This window comes from Thalia democratica, chromosome 1 (genome assembly GCF_965202585.1).
Source record: "Thalia democratica chromosome 1, ktThaDemo2.hap1.1, whole genome shotgun sequence".
NCBI lineage: Eukaryota > Metazoa > Chordata > Thaliacea > Salpida > Salpidae > Thalia > Thalia democratica.
Window position 1 is genome coordinate 114,353,494 of NC_139165.1, and position 19,950 is coordinate 114,373,443.

General features: G+C 25.2%; 1 protein-coding gene across 1 annotated transcript in view; it reads right to left on the minus strand.

The window, feature by feature from the left end:
- Positions 1–19,686, minus strand: part of LOC145842341 (laminin subunit alpha-1-like) — a 79,670-nt gene extending 59,984 nt beyond the window's left edge. Inside the window, exon 1 of the mRNA XM_082949770.1 lies at positions 19,590–19,686. Within this exon, the coding sequence (XP_082805896.1) occupies positions 19,590–19,686 (97 nt within the window). The remainder of the gene's footprint in view (positions 1–19,589) is intronic.
- Positions 19,687–19,950: the final 264 nt, after the last annotated feature.

Genomic DNA, 19,950 nt, shown 5'->3' on the forward strand with positions numbered 1-19,950 from the left:
AAAATATTAGTAAGTTTTTTAGATAGAAAAAACAAAACATCAACAGTAAAATTCATAACAATAGTTTATATAAGTATAGATTTATAAAAGTTAAAAGATAATATGCTACCTAAAAGTAACTTTTTACAGAACGATAAACATGAAAATTTCAATTTGTCATTTACACATATAATAAGTACCAATAAAGTTAACAAAAGATTATAATAATTTGCTAAATGAAAAAGTGTCATACTGCTAATAACAAAACCCAAATATTGAATAAAATGTCAACAGATAACAACAGACACTAATGTGTATTCCGTGTGTAAACAAGATTAGACAGGTTATTAATGATTTTTCTTACTTGAACAAACAAGAAACAAGAGATTAAAAAAATCGCGACTACTAATCTTTTCTTAGCTGTCCACACATTAAACTTTGATTAGCTGTCAAAAATTTTAGTTAATTAACTTTCTTACTCATACTTTTAAGTATATGATGTTTAATTACACTAGTTATTTAAGCTAGTTTTTTTTTACCTTAATTCGTTTGCGTTATTTATTTTAAACAAAAACACACATAAAACATTATATGCATCCTAGTTAATACTTTTTATTGAAAAAACTTGAATCTTATCTAAAATGGACTAACTGAATAAAATGCTACACAAAGTTATTAAACCAATTGACACTGAACTCATTAACCATTTAATTTTACAGATTAGCGTTAAACTAGTTATCTCTATAGTTTCTTTAAAAGAACTAAACAAAAAATTCAATAAAGCTAACAAGTTACATTTAAAATCAATTAATTTTTTTACACATTACTTTGTCCATCTTGCTTTTTAAAGTTTGTAAAATATGGACACTGCCCAAATGTATTGAAAAAAAAAAGTATACACCAATAAACTATAAGTTTAATTGCTCTTAATATTTTTTTAATGAATAGAGCAAGTTAAAGCTTTTAAAAAAACTACAACACTGTTTAAAAGTCGTCACAAATCAGTTTAAGCAAATTAATTTTATCAAAAGCTTTCAGCCTACCTAGTTTTAACAGTAGCGTTATTGAAGCTACATATTTAGTTAACTTCATTGTAACTACCTTAACATTTTAACTTAATAATACAAAAAGTACAAATTGTTTATACAGATGCCCATGTCATAAGGGTCCACATTTGGGGTCGAGTTTAACCCATCAATCATTTACAAAGATGAAAAGGGACACTTGAAACTTAACTAAACAATTTCCGACATACTTGAAAATTTTGTCCATTTTCCACAGACCTATCAATCAAACGATTTTGCGCATAACTTTGGACAGCTTTACTCAAATTGATGTAATTTAGTATTTTTTTTTGCGTTTCGAGTTTTTTTGGAGAATACGAAAATGCAATGGCAGTAAATTTTTTTAGCTTTACCATAATAGATAAACAAAATTTCAAACAAACTGATTTATTGAAAAAAAAACAGTATATCAAATAAAACCACTTAAAAAAACATGGGAAAATTTACAGATTTTATTTTTCAAACCTGTTTATTCCGGATACAAGTGAACAGATTAACGAAGATGTTTGCGGTTAAAAAAACACTTTAAACAGATAAAAATATAAAAAAAGAGATGTGAATTACATTTAAGCGGCATATTTAATCTCACGCTTACAACTTAAGCTTCAAATCAAAGCCGCAACTGAAAATCTGTCCAAGTTCTAAATCCGCCCCGAAGCAACAGATTTGCAACGAACGAGACCTCCCAACAATACAATTCGATTGTGACGTCATAGATATCGAATTACCGCGAGAAATTCGCGTTAATTCGATTTTCCGCAGAACTCACGCAGAGTCGGTGCTGTGACGTCATTTTAGTGCTGCTGCCGATGACTGTGACGTAACAAAGGTGTTTACGCTTCGATGCGCATTTTCCCATCGAGTTTTTGTAGTTTTTTTGTTATTTTTTTTTGTTGGAAAGGGCAAATATTCAGAGAGCGTGGAAAAATCAACGCTAATTGAACTTTGCTCGGAATTTTTGAGTCACAATTTTTTGTGTTTTTTTAAGATTCGTTCGAACTCTGGTACAGTGCGAACATTAAACAACTAGAAAAACTCCTAAAATAAAAGTTACGAGTTTACTTGTTTATAAAACCTTTTAAATTTCTCGAAACTTTATAATTAGCTATTTTTTTATAGTTTTGTATCTTTTAAATGCTTTTATAATCATTATCTTTCACTTTAAAATATATAGCTATTGTTTAACTGCAAAAAAACTGGTAACGAAATGACTAAAAATAAACAGCTTCTAAAACTATACAAACTATCATAAAAGAGATTTTTTTGAAGCATACTCATGTAGGTACTTGACCAAGTTCTGTTAACAAGCTTCAAATGAAACTGGAAACATTTTATTAATACTATTAGCACTTCAAACGTGTGATAACTAACACCTATATTAACTCAAGAGTGCTTGTATTTGTCAGTTCAAAATGTTATGTACACGGTTGAGAATTTTCAGAATACTTATGGGTAGTTTCAAGTAGGTAACGTTAGTTATGAAGGATAAATTACAAACATACTTGATTTTTAACAGTGTCAAGTACAGATTTTACTTGATAGTTTGGTTTAGAATATTTTTAGAAAAACAAACTAAACAGTTACGTGTAGAGTAAACTAAACATAATAAACCACTTATTTGGTTAAAAATTACCAAATATTAAATTTTTGGTAAAGTTTTAATTACTCTGAAAATTAAAAGGTTTAAATTAACTTGAAAATCAATACTAAATAATAAAATAATCAGTAAGTATACACTTTAAAACCGTCCAATTGTTTATATTTTTCAAATTTCAAATATTGGTATTTAATCATTAAAACTTTTAAGTATTAGTAAAAAATTTATGCGATTGTTTAGATTAGGGATTTCAAAACTTTTTAGTATACTTCATTATTAATCAGTCGCCATAAATGGTTATAATACAAAATCTTTTCGAAGGTACATCTTTATTTAATCTATTAAAACTGTATCTAAGTGCAAACTAAATCTCAAAATTCAAATAAAAACTGATGCTAGGAAACTAAAAATGGTTGGCTGTAACTGTGAATAAAACAAAAGTATATTTGAATCAAAGTAAATTATAACATTTAAATGCTGAAACCTTATATTTAAAAACGATAAAACATTTTTTTGGTGAGTAAGCTGCAGCAAAATTAAAGTGTTTAAGTAAAAGTTAATAAGCTTAAAAAAACCTTATGAACCAAGTAAAATATACAGTACCTTCATTTCTAAGTCTACTGAACTTTTTTTCTCAAATAAAAATAAGCACTGACCACTACAAACAGCTAATACTGTAATAAAACTCACCACGAGTGAAGTAAAAGCAAACATATTAAACAAAATCTCAAATAAAAGTGAAGTTTTCACATTCTGAAGTGGCCATTGGACGCGGGCTTCCATTATAACTAATCACAACAATATGTAAAAATTTCTACAAAAAAAAAAGATGAAAGGTGTTTTGTGACGTCAGCGTCAACAATGGAAACTCGTCAGCACAACAAGAAGATTACGACCCGAAAAATCGCTACACGTCAAATAATAAAAAAATTTGCCGACTTTTATTTTCGTACTTGTTTTGTTTGCGGCATTCTGTTTAGCGAGATTTCACCCCGAAGATATTTTTGGGCGCAAACTATTTGAATATTCATCGAAAAATCGCTTTGTTACTGGAAATTAGACAAAATGTGTTGTAATAGTATTTTTATTTTATCTAGTAACGTCTGTTACAGATGACGATCTAATAAAGCTTGTTAAACAGACGTGTATTCGGTTTATCATTTAGCGTTGTAATAACACTAATATCGCGATAAGACGAAAATAACTCGTGAAAAAAGGGACGTATGTTTGGTTATTGATGCAAAAAGTTTTGTTTTTACAACAAAATATTTTTGAAACTTATCAAGAACATCATAAAAATACAGACTTTTGTTGAGAATAAGTTCAAAGCGGCAAGTTTTGTACATTGAGTTTTATGGTGAGTAAAACTCTGGAATATTTGTAAGTAATAAGTATATACGTTTGTAGGTTTTCCATTCCTAATACATATACTTTTTTGTAGATAAATAATAAATAGAATATAAATTAGTAATAAAGAAAAATATTTAAATTACTTAAAAATTTTGCAAGCCTTAAAACATTAACTAGTCTGATTAACATACAAAACGTTTTACAAAATCAATTCGAAAAGTCGAATTTACTTTAGTTGCAATACTGCAACACAGAAATATTTTAAAAGCAATTTCTTAAAGGTATGACTGTTAAAATACAGACATATTTAAACGTAGACAGGGAGTAAGTTGAATATTTTACTGCTTTCTAATATAAACTTTTATGCAAACACGTTTGAACTATGTGCCCTGTTGTAAAATTACAACTATTTTGTTTAGACAGTAAAATATTTGCTGATAAATTTCGAAATATTATTAAATTTAGATTTATGTTATACAACTGCTATAGTAGGTGAATGTTTAAAGCCGTAGTTTGAAAGAGAATATATTTAAGAGAAGTAACTTTGGCAAAAACACAAAGTTTCCTATAAGTATTTAAAAAAAAAACATTTTAGAAAAATATAAGCACAACTTGTGTTCAAAAGCTACCACATGTAATGACCTATATTGTGCTTATAAATCAAAATTAAAGTGAAAAAATTTATAAAACACGTACAATTTTTACAAAGTAAACAAATTTTGAAAGCTACTTTAATTTAAAAAGTAGATCAAGCTCAAACTACACGTTTTCGTTTTTATTAATGCTTAAAACCGTTGTAATAAAAGAATAGAAGGTAATAAATATGCATCAACCTATTTTAGTTAGGCACGAATGTTTTTACTGCAATGAAATTTTTATAGAAACTTAAAACCGAAATAAGTTTAAAGTTCAAGTTAAATTTAAAAATAAAAAAATATTTGTCATAAGAAAAAAAAATCAAATTTTCTCATAAAGTACTAGCATTTTAATTTTTACAACAAATAACAAAATTCAAGACATTAAATAATTCATAACATGTTTTAAAGTTTAACTAAACCTAGCTTCTGTATAGTAGTTAAATAAATGTTGTGAATTAACTTATTTGCTTATTAAATGTTAAACATTCGATAAATCACGAAATTAAATTTCACGTCCCATGACTGCGTGAAACTTGTGTTGAATATTGAACAATAGATACGTAAAAACTACATTATTAAAAAGTTGAAAAGTACGCCCTACGAAATGTATAAAATCATTTATTCAAACATGGATACAATGTTTTATTGAAATTTTGTTTGTTTTAGGGCTTGTGTTGTTATAATTACTTGCTAATCCCAAGTATGTGATTTTTTGGAACATTAGAAAACTCCAAGCCTTTTTAAACATTTGTTTTAATTATAATTTATTAACTAAGTTGCTGAGTATTAAATCAAATTGTTTGATGGTTAATGAATTTTCGATTAATCTTTAAAAAAAAAAATCGAAATGATTTATTTAGACTAAAAGCTGTGTCAAAATTCAACCATGTATTTGGTAACTAAAACAAATACTTTTCAAAACTTAACATTTAGTCATAATATTTTATTAAGTTTTTATTTTCTTTGCTAAGCAATAAAATTTTTGAATTAAAATATTTTTACGACTTAAAACTTAATCCATTTGCAAATAAATTTTGAAGCAACACATTTTAATTGAATAAGCATTTCGAAATAAAAAAAAACACAAATTAAAAACCAGAATATTTTTACAAGTCGTAAAATTGGTAAAATGCTTTATATTACGAAACGAATTATTTATAGTCTGTTTGCATAATACACAAACTAAATGTCACCAAGTAATAAAAAATTAGTTTTTACTTCACATCAAATGACAGCGGCCTTTAAACTAAATACATAAAGTTGTCAACGTATTTGTCTATTGGTTAATTATTGTCATGTATATGTTAATAAATTTTGGAGAAAAAAATATTTTACTCAAGTATTCTAAACTTTTTTAATAACTTTTTTCAAGTACATTGTATGAAATCATTTATGAACCAAATCTTTTATTAATGTGATTTTTTTAAACCAGATTAGAAGTATATCTTTTTTATAAAGTTAAATTTCACTAGTTCAATCTTAATCTGAAGTAATTACGAAACCGCCCAAACAAAAACTTATCATAAAGCTTTATTGTCCTTAATTTTTACCTCATTATTTTAATACAAAAATATTATACTTTATAACTAGTTACATTTTTAAAATCTATATTGTACCAAAAATTTGGTTTCAAGTTAAAAAAAGATTAAATAAAAAACTTAATAGTTTGAATAAATATTTAACAGCTTATAACAAAATACATATAACAGAAGATGGTTTTAAAAGGGTTTCACTTGATTTAAACAAAACTATAAACATTAAATGAAAACTAAGATGTTGACTTATTTTCTAATTAATTTTAAAACTAAAGTTGTTTTAACGGCTTTAAAAGCAAATAAAAGAAAATAACAATCAGTACTAAATAGTTAGTTTAGACTATTTTTGTTAATGTAAAACTCAAACTAAAACAAATATAAAAACTGATTTTCAAACAAAAAATAAACTAAAAAACATTAAATCACAAAATTCTAAAATTAAAACAATAGTCTGTTTTTTAAATCTGCAACAACTGTTTAATATATAAACTTAAACCTTTGCCACAAAATTAACTTTCCAAACTAAATTAACTGAAAACACGACAAAGGTTTGAAATATTCGCAACAATGTCACAGTGCCTTCCCACTTCCTGTTCGGCCATTGTTACGTCATAATGGATGCGTTATTGCGTCATAGAAGCCCCTTGAAAGTACAGAAGTTCAAAGTTTTTCTACAAATTGCTCCATTGTCTCCCTATTTACGCCCCTTTTATTGTTTGAAAGAAGTTTTACTTTTGCGGCAACGAAAAACGTTTTAAATGCTTTGTGTATTGCGAAATACCAATTGTATAAACATGCAGATATATTATATATATATAATTTTTTTTTCGTATCTGTATATATATAGTTGAATTTAAATTAACATTACATCATAAAAAAGTAATTGATATATATGTATAAACATATAGACATATTTATATATTTATGTATTAATGAATTTTAAAAAATAAAGTATTTTACACAAGTATTCTAAACTTTATTAAACATAAGTTATTTTTTAAAATTTATGGTATAATATTATTTACGAACCAATTTTTTTTATTAAATTGTTTTTTTTTTATCTAGATCAAAAAGATATTTTGATTATATATTTATATAGTTAGTATATATAGTTAAGATACACAAAAATAAGTTTTGTTCGGCAAAACTGTTTCAGCGCCAAATTGTACAACTTGGTAGCTGAGGCTTTTTATAAAAAAACTGCAAAATATGGTGCATGCGTTTATATACTTGTGCATCCATGTTTATAGATTGATTTATTAAAGTATATTTTATACTTAGCAGCACGATCTTTAATGTTTTTAATAATAAAATGATCGATGTATGAGAATTATACAAATGTTTTTATTTTATTTTATTAAAAGTTATTTTGGTAAGGAATGCTTGCTATATACTTTGCATCTTTATTATTTCAAAAAGTAAATGTATATAAATCTAAACAATGCTTATACGAAAATGCTTCATTTGTGAGAAAAAAAATGTAACTTTCATTAGTTTTCAATTTAGTAATTAAATATTGTTACGTACTTAGTAGAACATACAAGTTATTTTAAACAAATAGTTGACAAATATCAAGCTTTGTCAGCTCTATATGCTAAACTTAACTGTTTTAAAATTGTTCAAAGTTGTAGTTAAACAAAGCTTAACTAACTTGTTCGAAAAATAATATTATTAGAATGTTTAGAACTAGCTTTAAACAAGAATTGCTATAACTTTGTATAAAGCTAATTATAAAAAAATATCAAAAATAAAATTAAAATATTTGTATATGTTTTAAAAGTACTTAAGATTTCTTAAAAAAAATATTTTTAACATGTTTAGAACTTTTTTTTATCCTTTTCATAAAAATAAATTCGTTATATATCTTTTTTAAACTAATTGTATCGTATACATACAGTTACTGTAATTTTCGTTGATTTTTTTATGGTTTTAAGTATTTATGTATGATGGTATGATAGTTTTAAGTATTTGATTACGAAAATTAATTTGTTGTTTTCCCAATTAACTATAGCTTTATTAGTTTTGCAGTCACTTTAAATACTTTATTCAACATGAAAATTGAATGTTATACTTAAATATAAAAACTACTATGAAAATAAGTTGCAAAAAATAGTTCTTTGAAATTAAAATAATTCAATACCAAAATTTTTAACTTTTGTTAAGTACAATTTTTCATTTAACCTATTAATATTAACTTGTGTTTTTGCAGGTTTTGTAAATTTAGCAGCAATTACAAGGATGGTATGAAAGCAAACAAATCATTGCTTACTAATTTAAAGTTTAAGAAGTGTAATGTACAAACGTAAACTTTGAATGTCAAACTAAAAACTGATAGTTATAATATTCTTAAAAATGTTTTAGAGTTTGTTTATCCAAAAAATCTGTAAACAGATTAATTTTTAAATATTCTTCTAAATTTATAGACTAAAAACCTCAATGAAAACTTCTAACCAACGAAATTGACTAATTACAGTAAACACAAGAGATCAATGTTCACAATTGTAGCGATTTTTGTTTACACAATTCGGCCGTTTCTATTTGTGTTAAAATGCCAATGTTTATTGTGGTCCTTTGTTACTTTTCAATGTAAAATGTTAAGTAAAACTAATGGAGAAATTGTATTACGGCGGTTGAAATATTTATAGTAACAAAAGTTGTGAACTTTTGATGAAACCACCGTGAGTTTACGTATTAAAAAAGTCTTACGTAAAATATTTTTAAAATTAAGAAAAACTAATAACCCTTTTCAAAGTAAAGCAACAAAAGCTTTAAAGATATTTTATGAAATAATAATGATTTTTTTATTCCTAAATAATCAAAACTCAAAAAAAAAACAATAATCATAGTTAAGACTAGTAATAAAATATTTAAAAAACTAAAATAAACAACTGAAGTAGTTTACTTTATCAATAAGACTATTTTTTCATGATTAACAATAACAAAAAAAAAACTAAATAAATAGTTGCTTTTCAAAAATACTTACTTCTCAGAAAAAAAACAGTTTGTTTAACGCCTTACTAATTAATAAAAATTTCTAATAGAGATTTTTTCAAATATTTTAACGAAAAACCGTTTAAAACAGAAGCTAAAAGTTATTCTATAAATTTCCCCAAAACAAAAAAAAAACATTTCTTTAGGTTTTAACTTAATTTAAAGAAAAAAATCACTCTCTAATAAACGTTTTTCTAAATATTCTAATAAAAACTATTTATCACAAAAACTTATAGTAAACTTTATAAATATATCAAACAAACAAAGAACAGAATAGAAAAATCCTTCTACGAAAGACAAATAGAGGTAGCTAAATATAGAAACACGAAAATCTCGCAGGACAATGCATATTGAGAAAGTTATTCCAAACAGAATGCACGTAATCAAAACAAAGATTAATTATTGTTGCGTCACAAACGCTGCGGTGCGAAAGTCATCGGAGCGTGTTAAAATGCGGGCATTCATCAAAGTTGATTGTTTTCATACGGAATTACTGGTGTGAGTTGAAAGGTTTTAATGGAGGTTGCCACTAATCTTTGTTTGTAATACCAAACATTGTAGAATACAAAATATGTGGTACTTTCATTTTCATAACTGGAAGTAGTTTAAATTAACTACTAAAAAAAAATACTTTGGAAGTCTTTTATATCGTAATGAATTTTTCGATGAATCTTTGTAAAAAACTGCATAAAAAAGCTGCTCGTCTGTTTATGAAATACTTCAAATGGAGGAGAGAAAAGTATTTGTTTGTCCTCGATAATAAAAAAAACTTCAATATTCAAGAGGTTTATGTTTATTACTTTATATGCGATATAGACAAAACAAAACAAAATTATAACATAAAAAAATTTGAATGATTCACTTATTATATTTATTAAACAATTACTGCTCTGAAATACTGGAGTTTAAGAACTTACTTTTGTTTAAGAAGTAAGTACTTTTCTTTACAGCATTAGCCAAAGGAAAAACACTTTGCTAGGGTTTTAATGAAATACTTGTATTGTTTGTTCTTAATCTTCCGTAGTGCATAACTTATACTAGAATTAAGTTTATACGCAAAGTTATGTTTTACAACATTTTTCAACTAACTCGTTTATTGTTTGTTCATTAAATTTCAAATACTTTGTTCATTTGTCAATTCTAGGTATTACTTGTTTGTTGTTTTAAAATTTTATAGAAACATTTATACTTATAGTGGTTAAATGCACCTTTAATTACCTTTAACTGCTATATGATAGTATTTGATAGGGGGCTGTAAAGATATTAAAAAGCTTAATTGTCCGTTTTGAAAATCCCAACAAAAAAAAAATTAAGCATTAGCGTTGTGTTAAAAAAAAATAAAAATACTTTTCAAAAATTTATTTGAATTAAAAAAATTTACTTTAGTATAACAAAATACTAAAGACTAACCGAAAATTAAACAGGTTTGTTGTTGTTGTGAGAATTGGTAACACCAAACGTCAAAGCCAAAAAGTAAATAAATAAAGCATTTAGTCTTATCTTCTTGTTCATTTGCACACCACTGCATCTCCTAATTATTTGTTTAAGTGACGTCATATTTAGTTTTGCTAGTTGTCATTCAAGTTTTCTGGAGATATGATTCATCATACTATTTTATGCTACTCTTAACTCCTAAGTGTAGAAAAGGCATCAATTTTTATACTTAACATGCGCATTTACCAAAATTCTTTAGGTACATATTAGCTGATTTGGAGTTATAAATTAAGTAAAATACAATTTAACATAGAATATGACCAAAACAGAAATAAATATTAATGATATTAACTATATAGATCATTAGTTAATCTAAAGTTTAGTGCTTGAATATAAAACCAATAATTTCTGAAAACTCTTAGCTATTTTTCTAATCAATAGTCTATTGTAACTTACATTCGTATGTTTGCTACTTACAAAAAAAATTAAAAAGTAATAAACTAAACTTAGACAAACCTAATTTATCTAAACTATATTTTGGTTATTTTTTGGTTAGAGTATAATATTTATCAAGTTTTTACTAGTATAACTATGAAATCAGTTAAAAAAAAAGTAAAGTTTTTACTAGATTTATATACACAAACAGACTCTTTATGTGCATTTTTTGCTAAGCTTTTTATTTGAATAAAACATTCGATAAATTAAACAAAATACTTTGTTTTTTCCTAATCTGCACTTCTACCTAATTAAATCGTGAAATAAACTAGAAATTTTTGTCTACAACACAGACTAGTATAAAAAGTTTAAGCAAACTATCATTAAATAAATAATACATTAAATAAATAGATAATAATAAATAATAAGGAGTCGATCAAAAAGAACTTAAACTAAACTAAGTGACTTCAAATAAATTAACAACCTATACAGTATGTGCACTTTATGTTATGATAACAAAGATGTCTGGTGTGTTTATCAACTTCATTACAAATTGTTTATCTACTTCATTCCAAATGACACTTTTATCTTAGCAGCTGTATGCATATTTTATTACTAATGTAAAATTTACTGCCTAATAAGAGTTCCATCACGAGAGATAATTAACTCTTAAAAACATATTTGGAAATTTTTTACTGCTCATTTTTGTTAGGTATTAATTTTTTTTTGAAAGAAGATACGAATTAAAAAAAGAATATGTTTTAAATTTGAAACTTTTGCAGGTAATTAACAGTACGTGTACAAATTAAGGGTAATTAAAATTGTAATCTATGGGAACAGTGCTTTTAAAAACAAAACATGTTTTACTAAGTTTTTAGCATGATATTTAGTTTCAAATATGCATTTTCACTTGTTATAATTTAAAAGTAGAGGTAATTTTAATTTTCTAAACTTGTTTTAAGGCTTAGGTACATTGTGCAAAATTTAATTTACGATTTATATATACTTTTTAAATTTAAAAATTGTTAACCACTAAACTTTATCAAAGTTTAATTAATTATCGAAGCATTCTCAAAAACATAAAGTTTGTTTTTTCTTAATGTTTATAACTTTCAACTAAACTTAAATGCATGTAGACTATCTTAAGGTGAAAAAAAAATTCCTAAAGACCTGAAAATATTTTTTAAACTAATCAAAATTTATAACTTACCATATAAGAAACTGGTGTTGTTTTATAAACGTAAAAAGGAAACTTTACATGTTTTATATTTAAAATGAAACAAAGATAAATAAATGTTGCGTTTGAAAAACTTTTTTTGAAAACATAACTAAACTGATCAGTTAAACAAACAATTTTTTTAATTTAAGATAACAAATAATTAACCCAGCTGTAAAAGTAATAAAACTTATCAAAACAAAACAAAAGCTGCTTATTAATCCACTTCAATTCACTAAACACTGATGTTAACTACTAATACGCAATATTTAACACATTTTGTGTAAATGTTAGCATTATAAGGTAAAGTAAACACTTCAGAAACATTCTTTGTTAAGTTTTTTTAAATTAGTGTAAATATGCACGCCTGAATTAAACCCTAGTTAACCTTTTACTTAAAATTATTGTAACTTAGTTAATAATTTTCATAATTTAACAGAACTTTTAATTTGTACAACGTGTTTTCAGAATAACAAAGTTTAAAAAGAAAAATCACAGGCTAAAATTGATTTTTTTATATTGAAGTCTCAAGTAACACTATTACAAATTGTTTACGTGTAACATCTTAAACAATTTTTTGCTTAAATATTATTTAGTTTAACCTATGAAATATTAAAACAAATATAAATTAAAATAAACAGCCTTAAAGTCAATCTTTAAATAGTATCTTATAATAAAAAAAAACCTAAATAAGAAAAGATTTTGTTGAAATTTAATCTTACTTAAACTGCAGCAACGTAAAGTGCAAAATGATTTTAGTAAAAGTTGTTAGTGTTTGTACAAAGCACATCGGTTAAATATTAACAAATTTTATAATAACAATCAAACGGGTCTGCGTCAGCATTTGTTATTGATTAGTTAAAATGCGCGCAGTAATTTAATTGGATACTAGTTATAAACAAAAATGGTAAATTTCTTATTTTTAATGTTTAGTTTTTTTTCTTTATAATAACTTAAAACTATTTAAAAACTTTATTAATAAGTTAATATATATTAGATATACATTTTGAATAGTTTTTTATTTAATTATATTTAAACTGAGTTTATTGAAACTCTACGTCTATTTATTTTGATTAAAGTTAATTTAACAAAAAAAAATTATCAGAACAAATCACTTCAAACGTTGAATGTGTTTAGAAGTATAAACAGTACAAGTTTTATTAATTATAAAAATTCACAATTTAAAACGCGTCGTACTTAACTGAAAAGTTTTAAATTGTTAAAGCTAGAATGTACGAACTAAAAATACATTTAGTTAAAGTTAAGCTATCTTAAACTTTATTTGTTTGAGAAGCTTTAATACTTAATTTGCAAAACATTAAGTCCTTCAATAACTATATAAGTATTAAAATTGTGTACCGTAAAAAATAATAAGAAGAAAACTCTGCTTTGTTTTTTACTACTAATATTATGTTTTCATTCATTAAGCATTTATAAACACTTAATTATAGATTATTACAGGTTTTGGACTTTTGTAAAACTAAAATTAAACTAGCTTTACTATTTAACTAAACATAAATATGTTGATTTTGCAGCAATTAAAAAAGCTTATAATGTTTATCCTAAATAAAACTTTAATAATTTATTTAGAATCACTAATTAGTTTTTTTTGTTTATTTTAAAGATAAATATGTTACACTTATAACAATAAGACAGGTATTTTTAGTACATAATCAACTATAGTAGAAAGTAATAATTTAATACAAAACACCATTAAATACGAAATCTAAAAGAATCGGCTGAACCCAGTTTCTTTTGATTTGTTTATCGAAAGTTTATACTTTTTGAACATCATATTAAAAAAAATATTCAAAGCAAAAATAAATAATTAACCATGCATAAAGCTTTACAAAATTTTCAGTTTCGAAATTATATTTTAGTACTAAAATTTGTTTTATGTTATAGTTTTAGTTCTTTTAATTCTTTTATTTACATCATTAATGCTAAAATTAATCTTTATAAAACACTTAATCAATATTAAGCACTTTAAAAGTTCGTAGTTGTATAAAAACATTTCAAATATTCAACTTTAAATATTATTATAAGAAATTTGGTAAATATAATATACTTAAACTAAGAAAGTTGAACAAAAATAAAAACATAAGTACCTGTATAAGTTAGTTTCTACAGAAATCAATCGTTATTGTTTAATATTAAACTGTTTTACGTGTAAATTGTAAACTTATATTTATCACATGCTAACAGTTTTGTGATGTCATTTAAATATTAAAACTTATTTTCAACAACAAGTATTTTTATTTGTTTGAACGACGATGACAGTGATATTTTTGTTTAGGAAAACTTGCAGGTATTCAAAAGAAAGATTTAGTTAGAAATATTTTTTAAACAAGTTAAAACTACTACATTTACAAAAAATCGTGAATAACTTGCAGGTATTTAAAAACCGTTCATTTTAAAACATTTTTTAAACAAGTTAAAATTACTGCATTCACAACAGATCGGTTGTGAATAAAAGTATGTTTATAAAACATTTCATACATCTTTTTTCTTATTGTTGCATTGCTACATTATACGCGACGTCCCTGGACTAAAATTTAAATTTAATAAAAACACTTATAAGTAATGAATAGTTCTAATTGAAATGTTTTAAAATATTTCTACAAACTTGGTTTAATTATTTTTAAAGCTATGTCCGTTTACCAGGTACACTTTATATTTATTCTTACTTTTTTTGCTACCGTTTAGTTAAACACCGTTACGTGAAATATATTTTAGCAATTTCGTTAAAAAAAAATTTAAAAAAAAATCTATATCAGTAACTTAAAACAGTTTTTTTTTCATAATTATATTTATTACTCCTTAATCAAGGTTTTGAAAGTATATAATATAGCTTGAAGTCAGTATTTGCTTTAAAGCGGTAAACTAGTATAAAGAGTTTAAAATATTTTATAGTTAAAAGTTTAGTTTCAAGAATGGTTATTCGTTTTACTAGTAAGAGACTAATTTGAACTTATACCAAACAGTTTTATCGCTAAAATACTTACAACTTAAGAAATAAGTTCAGTATATTTTTTTAACATAAAACTGAAAGATTAAATATTTTTTCTAAACAAGTTGCTAGATAAAGTAAAAATAATTAAAAATTAAGTACACTCTTTATATTTATATATTTTATTTGTCAATTGTTGTTCTAAAACCCTTCAAAAACGTATGCTTGATAATAATTGCATCTTAGAAATACCTTAATTTAAAAAGATTATTATTAATTAATTAAAGCTAGATAAACTTTTGTTTTAATTATTAGATTTATTATTGTATATTAACAATAATTTTCGTGATAAAATTAAGTAGTGCTTACTTTTTATATAAGTAGATACTTTGGATTGTTTTTTGTTTTGTTAAACAACGAAATATATAATATAAACACGACTAATAATGATTGTTTTGAATAAAAAAATACAAGTAAAAAGTAAACTCTTTGTAGGTAGTATATCTGTGCTTCACAAGACGTAAAAATTACCCGTGCTGTACGACTCGATAAGCGAAAGGTTTTTATGCAACTACTACTAAACATTTTGAGCATTTTTTTGTGCAATAAACTAATAAAAATTTAGTACTTTATGCTACAAAACATTCTCATTAGTTCTATTTTTGTTTTTTTGTTATAGTATCTAAGTAAGGCTGGTTATTGTAACAGTTTAGACTTGAAATTTAGTTAAAACACATAACCTGTTTAATGGGGCTTATGTTGTCCCAATACTGTATTTAATTTACACAAACTTGTGAATGTTTGTTAATTTGAAAATTATTTACTTATTAAAAATCAATAATTTTTACAAAAAAGTCTTTATTTATATTATGTGTACTGTGGAGTTATTAAAAGTAGAAGTGGATGTGCACACATATAAGTTAACAAAATTTTATGTTGTTATTAAAACTAAAGCATTGTATCGTTAATGTTGGAAGCCGCTCAGTACCAACAAGCGGTCATATCCCACCCAAATCAAACCCTGGCACTGTTTATCAACCAAGGGTATGGTTTAAAAGTAAAGGTGAAACTAAACTAAAAGTTAATCAAAAAAAAGATTAAAAATTAATTAATAACTAAAATTAAAACAAAGGTATTGTGCGGGTAGAAACCGTAGGTAGTCGATCGAAATATCGAAACAAGCAAGAACAGTAAAACAACAAAAAAAAGAATTTAAATATCCGCTAACACTGTTTTTGTATACAAAACATCAAGGTTTAATTTTAGAATTTCTAATTAAATCTAAAGACATAAAAGTCTGTTTTTAAGGTTGCCATAACTTCAAAAGTCTGATAAAAAGTTTAGAAAAGTAAATAACTATACAGAAAAAAAATTGAACTTCTTAAATTAGTTGTAAAAATTACCTTGCAACTTTAGTATGTTTATTTAATAAAGTTAGTAATAGTACTTAACAAGTTTGTGTTTTTTATTGAAAATAAATTTTACATTTACTTAATAAGTTATTTTAGAGTCTGTTAGCAAAAAATTAGAAAAAAAAGCTAATTTAAACCAAAATGTTAGTTAGTAACATCAATCACAATCTTTCTTGTTTATGATTAGTTTTAAAACATATATGCTTTTAAAAAGTCTTGTTTCATTTACTGAAATGCTAAACTATAATGCTAAAGTTTATTTTTAAGTATTTCAGATGTGTAAACATTTTTTACAATACCTGTTCTAAATAAATTAGAACTTATAGCTAATAAGGCCACACTTTATTAGTGACACACTTAGTGTATTAAGCATAATGTGTAACAACGTATATATTTTAAGAAACTATTTTTAAGTTGTAAAACACTATTTTGTTTGACATATATTGTAATATAATAAAAGGCAGTTTAAAAAGTATAAGTTTTAACCTTAAAAACAAAATTTTCTTAAATTCAGCAACGCGATACTGATTTAAATGTAATCTCAATGGTATTAGATTATTATATCTAAATTTTTATTAACGTTGTAAAACAATTTAAACTGTACCTTTGTTAGGTCTAAATAAAAAAGTTTAATTAATTACAGAGTGAAAATTTAGCACAAAGTGCAACTTTAACACAGAGTGAAACTTTGGCACAAAGTGAAATTTTAGCACTAAGTGACATTTTAGCGCAAAGCTTCACCTTAACTTGAAGTGACTTTTTATCACGGATCATTATTTTATCAAGGAGTGAAACTTTGGCGCAGAGGTTTTTTTTTTAGCACAAAGTGACATTTGAGCATAGAGTGACGCTTTGTCACAGATCGTCACTTTAGCACGAAGTAACAATTTAGCACAGAGTGAAGCTTTAACTAGAGCGACACTTTTGAAATGAGTAAAGCTTTATCACGGACCTTAGCATCATGTGACAAATTATATGAAAACTATATTTATTTATCAACAATTCATAAGAGTTAAAAGTGTACCGTTGTTTGGTCAAAATGAAAGCGTCAATTTAGCTTAAAGTGACACTATAGCACATAGTAGCACTTTAGCATAGAGTGACACTTTAGAATAAAGTAGCACTTAAGCACGGAGTGACACTTTAGCACAGAGTGGAACTTTAGCACAACAAGTTAGCATAAGAACTTTAGCATAAGAAGCAACTTAAGCACGGGAGTCTTTTTACACTATTCTTTTTTATATGGTTAAACAGCAGCAATTGTACTATTTTGTTTGAGATCTAAAGTTCAACTCTGCAACATTTAAAAAATTAACAAATTTCAGATGTGTTGCAATTTTGTGTTTCAACTTAAACTTCGTGTTTTAATTGTAGTACAAGATATTTCAGATCAGACCTTAACTTTTTACTTATATAATAAATGTATGTCTACAAAATCTTTTAATTTACTTTACTATAAAATTTCAACGAAGGTATTTTAATAATTTTACTTATGTATTTTAACACAAAACTATATTTATAAACCAAGCATATAAACGAACTCTAGGTTTCTTAAAGCATTTAAAAAAAACTTTATGATCAATTAATTAACTATTTATTAGTTTAATCACCATATAACTATCAAACTTATTGCTTTCAAGTACATAGTTTTGCTATAAGTATATTTCTCTAAAAGGATGCTCTCTGATTTAATGTTATTACCTGCGAAAGATTTCTTCTAGTAAAAGTAATAATTTACTAAGTTGACTGCCCCGATCCGTCTAACGATTTACTCGGTATGTGACTATGATTTAAAACAAAAATAACTTTGATATGTTTTTCTCATTAAATCACAGTTTAAAATGCCTGAAATAAATGCTGATTGCGTTCAAATCATTTTTAAACATACTGTTGATATTTTTCTGATTATGAATAAACTTTTTAGCTTATAAGTATTGGTCATGCTTCGATGTGTCATAAAATTTAAACTACGTGCTAAAGTTTCACTCAGTGCAAAGTGACGACGTACTAAAGTGTTACTCTGTGCTAAAGTTTTACTCCGTGAAAAAGTTACGCCGTGTTAAAATGACATTGTACGCTAATGTGTCACTTCGTGCTAAAGTGTCACTCTGTGTTAAAGTTTTACTCTGTGCCAAACTCTCATTCTGTGCTTAAGTGTAACTATGTTTAAAGTGTCACCCTGTGGAAAATGATACTATGGTTTTCTGACACCTACCAGCTCTTGAAGTATGGCCTAAAGAATTTTTTGTTCACAGGTTCTTAACATAAACTATTTAAGTGCAACTTTTTTGTCTTAAAATAGAAAAAAAAGAGAGAATATAACTAAGAACTAATACAATAGTATATTAGATCTTATTTTTTGCTCTTCATCATCAAATCCAATTTATCTAAAGTAAGTTTCAAGTTATGAACTCTTGTGGCTCCTTTAATTTCCATGGCCCCCTAAATATCTGTCAGTGCCCACATTGGGAAACCCTTATTTAAACATATAAAACATTCAAATGAGTGCGGAGGTAAAGTAGTTGCAATTTTTCTTTTTAACTATTTAAATTTTAAAGTACATTCGAAACTAAATAATCCAATAAAGGTAATTATAGTATTTCTGAAAATAATTTTGTTACTCATTAATATTTACACAAACTTCTTTAAAGTTTAAAACCACGATACTTGTACATAAAAATATTTAAAAACCCTTCTTTAAAAAAGTATTTTTTTTAGACCATTCATTTTCTAGTAGTCGTAAATAACAACTTAGGCTCTTCTTAATTCAAAAAGTATGAGCCTACTTCCCTGGATCTGAAAAACTGAATCAAAATAAGAGAAACGTAAATCTAGTTCCCTGAAAGCAACAAATCTTTAAGAAAGGTTACTAAATGTTTTACAATTGGTATATCGTGAGATAACAAACAATTTAATGCTCACGGTTACTAAACCAATTCACTTTTACTCTCTATCATGTTAGGTATTTGTGTCCATTTATCGGCAAACACGTCATATGATTCCATTTGTTCAAATCGTTACAATCATTATCCAGTCGACCTGAAACAACCTTGAAAAACCACGCTGGCTGAGTTACCTCTTCCATCGCTAGAAACTTATTTTCATTTTTTCGTTTTGTGTCAAATTTTAGTCAGAAATTAGTTAAAGCTTTTGCTGCGTAGTTAGCGCCCAAGAAAAATACACTGCTAATAAAGGCACAAGCAGAATACCAAACACGGTCGTTTTTCATCAACGATATCTAGATTAAGCTTTGAAAATTCAGTAAACTGCACCTTAATTTGTTTTCTACTTTTTAATTGAAATCCCATAGTAATTAGTAAAACAAAATATTTAGCTGGTGAGACTTACA